Source organism: Nematostella vectensis, chromosome 13 (assembly GCF_932526225.1).
Source record: "Nematostella vectensis chromosome 13, jaNemVect1.1, whole genome shotgun sequence".
NCBI classification, from domain to species: Eukaryota; Metazoa; Cnidaria; class Anthozoa; order Actiniaria; family Edwardsiidae; genus Nematostella; species Nematostella vectensis.
This window is the reverse complement of record NC_064046.1, coordinates 10,682,759-10,690,652: the sequence shown is the minus strand read 5'-3', so window position 1 is coordinate 10,690,652 and position 7,894 is coordinate 10,682,759. Positions and strand designations below refer to the sequence as shown.

At 38.7% G+C, this 7,894-nt stretch overlaps 1 protein-coding gene across 1 annotated transcript; it reads left to right on the top strand.

Annotated features, from left to right (window-relative positions):
• The first annotated feature begins 561 nt into the window (after positions 1 to 561).
• Positions 562 to 7,682, top strand: LOC5501729 (neurogenic locus notch homolog protein 1). Its single transcript, XM_032370019.2, has 5 exons — positions 562 to 1,050; positions 4,539 to 4,656; positions 4,897 to 5,010; positions 5,885 to 5,995; positions 6,460 to 7,682. Exons 1-5 carry the CDS (start codon positions 718 to 720, stop codon positions 6,633 to 6,635), a joined length of 852 nt encoding a protein of 283 aa, XP_032225910.1. The 5' UTR covers positions 562 to 717; the 3' UTR covers positions 6,636 to 7,682.
• Positions 7,683 to 7,894: the final 212 nt, after the last annotated feature.

The following is a 7,894-nucleotide window of genomic DNA, read 5'->3' as shown; positions in this document are numbered from 1 at the left end:
TTGCCTGCCATTTAACTTTTTGGATGAAAAAACTCAACGGTCCGTAGTAACATTTTAAAAATATGCCCCGATCCTGTGGAGTTTCATCATTCTTCGCTCGAAACTCCACAGAAACGCTTGCTACGCAGGCTACGACCCCAGCACTGTCGCATGCCCGGGCGTGTGTCGGCGGCGAGATAAGTTCAAAGAGAAAGTGATCTGTCATTCATCAATCATGTCTCATACCAACATCACAACATTGGCCGTAACTAGGCAGGTTTTGAACAATGGGATCAAGCGTTGTTTCATTCCCTTCTTATTTTATATAAAACATAAATACGAAATTAGGTTCGTAGAGGGCTCGGGCTTGTCACGAACACTAAAGAGGCTATGGTTAATCAGTACCGTTCAAATGTTTCAAGACTTGAAAACAACAATCGCTAGGGTTTTTAGAAAAGAAACGGCTAAAACGGCTTTTAAGAGCTAGTCACATTCAAAAACATTGTAACTCAAAACAAGCCGAATTGAATTTGCGTCAAAACACTATATTTAGGTTTTGTTTTCATTTTTCTTTGTTGGTCTGTTATAGTGGGGGTTCAGTATGTATTATACAGGTGAACGGGGGTCTGTCTCTGGGACGTACTTTCTTGAGACACCGCCGAAAAAGCAGCAGAAGCAAACAGAAGAGGCTCACATTAATATTCTGATAGTCTCATTTAAGAATACTGAAGAGCCAACATGACAGTCTTATATAAGAAAGGCTTAGTCGTGTTCTGTATTTTCGTGGGATTACTCAGCCTTGGTTTAGCGCAAGGCGGGTTCACATACGTCTCCTTCAAGAAGGATCCATCGAAGAGGCTTGCTATCGCAAACGCTACACGACACATGGTAAAGCGACTCGGGGAGTGTACGAAGAAATGCATTTTAGATACCAAGTGTGTGTCGTTTAACTTTGAAAACAAGCTTTCAACTGGACTTGCTGATATCATATGCGAGCTTCTTAACACAGACAAGTACTTTTCCTCGACCCTGCTGAAAGATGATGAAAGTTTCGACTACTTTTACCCTCAGGTAACGTTTACTTTTTAGTTTCCACTCAACTCAAGTTTGGATTTTAGGATTTAAGTTTCCATATTTAAGACTTTCAAAATTAAATTTAACTTGTGTTTGGATTTTGGGAATTAAGTTTCCATGTTATTTGTTTGGTTTTAGACTTTCGAGAGCTTTCGAGATTTAATTAAACTTGAGTTTAGATTTAGATTTCAAGTTTCCATTCATCATTTGTTGGATTTGAGACTTTCGGGATTTAATTCATATCCACTTGTGTTTGGATTTTAGGATTCAAGTTTCCATCCATCTTTTGTTTGGATTTTAGGATTCCAGTTTCCATTCATCTTTTGTTGGGTTTTAGACATTGAGATTACATTCAATTTCGAGCTTGGATCTTAGCTTAGACTTTTAAGTTTCCATTGAAATTGAATTTAAATTTTAGACATTTAAGTCCCCATTTAAATTTCAATTCTTAGACTTTAAAGTTCCATTTAAATTTTGTAAACTGTAACAGACTGACCTTGAAACTTCCTCCCTCTGTATATATTTATATATTAATTATTTATTAAAGTACAAAGTCTGTCTTTGTCAAAAACAATGTTTTGATTCGTTTTGGCGGTATCAAACGGCAAACGGCGTCAAATGGAAAGAACGACAATGATTCGAAAAAAAATTTTTGCTGGTGCGAATTTGTATGGATGCTTTGTCATGTCTATAATTCCAAGCTCTAAGTGCATGAATATTAAATATATTGGATTCCAAATCTATTTATTTGAATTACAGTATACGTCACAGGAGGTCCGTAAAAACACCCTATTATCCATGTTCAAATTATCCACGGTAAAATTGCCTGATTGTATGCTAAGATAAACAAATCGTGCAGTCTTCTTTTTATTTGCATTTGCGTCCAAAGTAAGACACTGTCCCCACGTATCTATTTTTGTTTGAAAACGTAATGGTTCCGTTAGCTTGCGCGTGCGCAGTAGAGAAATCGACGCAGCTCGAAATTCTTAGAAACACCTCTATTGCTCTGCTACTGGTCTTCCTCTTAAATGATGTTCAGCTCAATCCAGGACCACAAGCCAAAACCAAACTACTAACGTTAACCCTGGTCGAATCGCTCCAAACACCTTTCAGTGTGATCCGCGGGTATGTGATGAGCCCCCTCCTCTTTCTATATCACCTATTGGTCTTAGAGTATGGCAATGGAAAGTTAGAAGGAACGGCGACAATTTTGAGCAGATACGATGCTTGTTGGTAAATCCGTAGCTTTCGCCTGACGTGGACGTGCTGATAATCACGGAGAACTGGCTAAACTGTACGCAAGCTGATGGAGAGAGACACATTTCTGGCTACAGAATTGAAAGGAAAGATCGTCAAAATAGAGACCATGGTAGTCTTGACATCTCAACCACAAGCGAATTACTGAACTGGAGGGAAACGATACGGAGCTCTTGTGTATACGCGTCACACCCCTCAAGTGTAACTGTCCGATTTTTGTTGTGGGCATCTATTAGCCGCTTGATACCACATCGGATGGAGATAAACTACTGGGGACAATCATTGAACATGTCTGTGTCTGTGTCTGTGTCTGTGTCTGTGTCTGTGTCTGTGTCTGTGTCTGTGTCTGTGTGAAAAACAGAGAATTGCTGATCCTAGGTGACATCAACGTGGATGCATTTAATCTTCAATTCCATGACCATCGCCTCGCCAAGTACATCACCAAACTTGGTCTGCATCAGCTCGTTAATCAAGTAAATCGTCCAGAGAGCAATTCCTCTGTTGACCATGTCTACTCCAGCCATCCTCATCACATAGGTCTCTCAGAACACCTCCCACTGGGTATCGTAAGAAGATATTGTAAGACCAATAAGCACGGCATCCATGAGACTATCACCTATCGCAGATGAACAGGCCTTCCTAGATCACCTAGACCAAGCTCCTTGGAACGTACTCGATATGTTTGATGATCCTGATGATGTTGTCGATTATTTCAGTTATTTCAACAAGACTTCCACTGCCATCGCAGACACCCACGCCCCGCTGGTGCAGAAGCGAGTGAAAAGAGCTACCCACCCCTTGGATAACAGACACAGTCTATTCAGCCATCAACCACCGTGACTCGCTACTGGGTAGAGCTCGACGATCTGGTGATCCTCAAAACTGGGCTGTTTTCAAGCGCCAGCGCGATAATGCTTTTCAGCTTGTCCGAAGGGCTAAGAGTGGATACTAAAAAGAGAATAGCAAGACCCCAAAGGAGTTCTTGAAGCATTTAAAAAAAGCAATTGGACCAACCAAAACCGCCTCGGTGTCAAAGATAGCTATAGGCGAGAGAACCTCTCAAGACCCCCTCGAAGTGGCAAATGCATTCAATGAATTCTTCATTAATGTTGCATCTAAATACAGAACAATTGAAAACTCCGACAACACCTGTTTGAACGTTTTTAAATGTAAATGACCTTAAATGGTAAACGTAAATGACATTAAAAGGTCATTCATCAATGGTAACATCTCTCCTTCTGCAACCTTCTCTATTCCGAACATCACGTTTGAGTTTCTGATGAGCTATCTCTGGCATTCAAGTTTGCAAGGCCACTGAGTCATTTAATAAGCGAGTGTGGCGTATGAAATGCGAACTTATGTTTAAAACTTTAAATGGGCGCACCTCCGAATATTTAAGTAATATGTTTAATCAATTTTGTTCTTAACATACGATCAATACTAGGAATAGTAAACGCGGATGTTTGATTTTACCTCGTGTCCATCGCACACTCAAACAACGAACTTTCGCCTTTGGTGGGGCCAAAGCATGGAACGCTCCTCCATTGAATGTTAGGAAAAACGAATCGTTTTACAGCCCAAAGTGCTGCTTAATAGGTAAATATATAAAAACGTTCGTACTGAAAATTGTAAAACAATATGTATATTTGTTATCATTATATTATCATTATTTATGTTTGTAATAATTTAATAATTTTCCGAGAGCCACATGTATATTATCTGTAGTGATATTAGGTGTCATTCTCAATAAAAAAAATGTCATAACTAACTAAGTAACTAACTTACCTAACTTTCGCTGCCGTGGGGAAGGACGAAAAGAGAACCTTTATAAAAATGATGGCGTGATAACTCAGTTCACTTGGCGCGCGAGTACAGATGCGTAGAGCTTATTATCGTTTTCGTATCGTTTCTGCGTTTTCGTGGGGACGGGTAGTATCAAAACGCTTCGTGTGGACGCGGATCTTTTTAAAAAAGAAAATGGATACGTGGGGACAGGGTCAACAAATTACCCATAGTTTTCCGTGGTATGTACTCTAAAGCACTACGATGTTCGTCACCTCATGATCAAAACGTTGTGGAGACACGAGGCGAAATTTGGGAAATTTGTTATCTACAACACAAGCAACAGAACCAGTATTATAATAGCTTCATATTATAATAGTTTCATTAATAGCGTTGTATTGTCCTGTATAGATGATTATTATATTAATAGCGTTGTTGTCCTGTAGAACAAATGCTTGAAGTCGCCACCATGTCACAGCACATCCTCATGTCGCCCGCTGTACGATCAGGACGATTACTACTGCGCATGCCCAATAAACAGGAGCGGGAAACACTGCGAAACAGGTGATCGATTGTCTCAAAAACTGATGTCTGTTCAAATCTGACCCTTAATTTTGCACAGTTTTCCAAAGGAAGTATGTGTAAGGTAGGAGAGAGGGGAGGGAACAAGAATACAATGGAGGGGAGAGATGGGGAAAGGAGGTAGGTAGGGAGGGAGGATTACTCGATATTAATGAATAGTGAATACGGGGGCCGGAGGGCTGGTTGATGGATACTGTGTAAATCATTTTCATTTTGTTTTAGTTCTGACGCCTTGTCAGTACACTGTTTGCCAAAATGGCGGTACCTGCTCGGAGATAGACAGTACAAGAGCTTACTGTAGCTGCCCGCCGGGATGGACTGGGTCGCGCTGCGAAGGTATATTTCTCAAGTTTTAATTCAACTACTAGAAGAGCTTTGGCCTAGCAAACTTTTCACACCAATGAACGCCTATGTAGAACAGACCTGTAAAAAAATATAGGAAAAGCTTACAAAACAGAAGTCAAAGACCTGTCTATTAATAAACACACGGCAGATTCTCGAATTATGTTGAATTCTGAGGAAAGCTTTCTAACGAAGTTCCATCGAAAACAATAGTTTTCCTCCTGCATTAATAATAAGAAGTATAGAAGACAAAGGATTGAAAATGCTTGTCTTCCCATTTTCACCAAGAAAACAAATAGAATGCAATATTCTCAGCACGCATCAAGGGACCACGCACCAAGAAGCTCAAAAGCACTTTCTCTCGTTTTATCTAAACAACGCCAGGCTATTTCCATGTGGGATGAAGTTTTTCGTATCATGATTGGTCGTGCCATGGTATAACTTCAGGTTGCCTAGTGTGTTAGCGCGTCAGCGCAGGAGGCTTTAGACCTTTGCTAAAACAAGTTATGATTTGAATGCAGAACTAAACATTGTTTCAAATAAATAACTGGGACCCTCCACCTCAAAACAACTATGTTGGACTCTTAACCAATATTTTCCTGTAGTAATGCGTCCACGCTATTTCTGTTCAGCGGGCACAGACAAGTGCAGAAACTGGATCTGGTATATGGATAAATAGGGTTTTATGTTATTTTTTTCATATTGTTTCTAGGCTTACTGAAACAAGGGGTTTTTTTCCTCGTAGGGAGAAAGGGATTATTTTCTGTAGATCATTTTAACAAATAATTCACTATACTTCACGTAGAACACTCTGTACATTTCCGAGTCCTTTAATCTCAATTCCTCTTTTCCGTGTCTCTAATTGCAGTGCCACGTCCATGTGACCTGGTCACGTGTCAGCACGGAGGCACGTGCACATCTAGTGGCAGTACCGCAACGTGCAACTGTATCAGGGGGTGGACTGGGACCTATTGTAACGGTGAGTGCAATAACAAAAGGTTTCCTGTGGTTCCATGGTTCCATGTTTTATATTTTTTATTAATTTATTTATTAATTTATTTATTAATTTATTTATTAATTTATTTATTAATTAATTTATTTATTTATTTATTTATTCATTTATTTATTTATTTATTTATTTATTTATTTATTTATTTATTTATTTATTTATTTATTTATTTATTTATTTATTTATTTATTTATTTATTTATTTATCTATTATTTATTTACTTATTTATTTATTTATTTATTTATTTATTTATTTATTTATTTATTTATTTATTTATTTATTTACTTATTTATTTATTTATTTACTTATTTATTTATTTATTTGCTTATTTGTTTATTTGTTTGTTTATTTGTTTGTTTGTTAGTTTGTTAGTTTGTTTATTTGTTTATTTGTTTATTTGTTTATTTGTTTATTTGTTTATTTATTTATTACAGAGTGCAAAAGCGGCAAGGTAACAACCAACGTCGGGTGTTGCGCATTTCCCTTTTCTTTCGACTGGAGAGATTACCACGCTTGCACTACAGACGGCTCAAATATATTTACCCCTTACTTCTGGTGCTCATTCCAACATAACTATGTGAACAATGATGCACATTGGGGCCACTGTTAGGCCCATGACTATGACCGATGTTCTCACATGGAGCTTCTGATAGGCCTAATTCTGACTTACAATGATCTAGTTCGCCTAAGCTAGAGCATTAATGCACCGGCACGTCTATTTTGATGGCGTTATGACGCTTTTTATACAATCCTTAATCAGATAGCCTAGCTTAACAGCTTAACAACAAACAACTTTAAAAAGTTTTTTTTAATTTCCATATCAATTCACAAAGATATCAAGTGAATATGTTCTAATTTGCAAAAAAGGGTTTTTTTAAGAAATAAACCTTTTTTTAGAAAATGTTGCACATGCCAATGAATGGTAAAAATTAAATGTTCAAAAAAGGGTGGCGGTCTTCTTGTACCTCGGTGTTTAAACAGAGACGTTAACCTCACGCCCTTCCCCCAAGTGGCCTTCATTAACCCGTCAAACAAACAAAGTGTGATTGTCAAAGATTGAGACTCAGGACACAAATAAGATAACAGTGGAATTGGATTGCAATAAAGTATTATACGCAGGGGCGGATCTAGCTTTTCGCAAAAGGTTGGATTTGGCTCAATGACAAAAGGGGGGATTTGGCTCAGTGACAAAAGGGGGGATTTGGCTCAATGACAAAAGGGGGGGATTTGGCTCAGTGACAAAAGGGGGGGTTTGGCTCAGTGACAAAGGGAGTGGAAGTATCTTTTTGTTCGTTTTTTATGGCTTTCTGGGAGCCCCAAGGGGGGTTTAATTCCCCTATAACCCCCCCAGATCCGCTACTAATATGCTAAAGTGTTGTTCACAGGCTAATGTAAATCACTCTATAGCCATCACTATGTGATCAGCTCCCGTTACTGCAATGAGCTCCGCTGACAGGCACGCAGGCGCGTGCCACCACCGGTCACCTAAACACAGTATTTGATTCCTTTTCACCGTAAGTTTGTTTGCATATGCTATCATTGTGCCACCCTCTAGCTAAGCAATAACGATATAGAATGAGTCCGTATGATTCTTGCATGCTCATACCGGCAATTTGCATGAGATTTTGTGAAATGCGTAATAAAATTGGAAAATGGATCTTTTGTCTTAGCCCATTCATTATCCCCGGTCCAGTCAATCGAAAGAATAAAAAAAAGCCAATCAATGTCCCCTATTGGGGACATCTCACGAGCTATATAGGCCAGTCGAAGTCAATGGGTTTATCACATTGTTATTCAATTACATCACTACGTTAACGCCTCTACTCAGGGAAAAGATAGGACAATATAGCCAAATAAGAAATCTTGTTT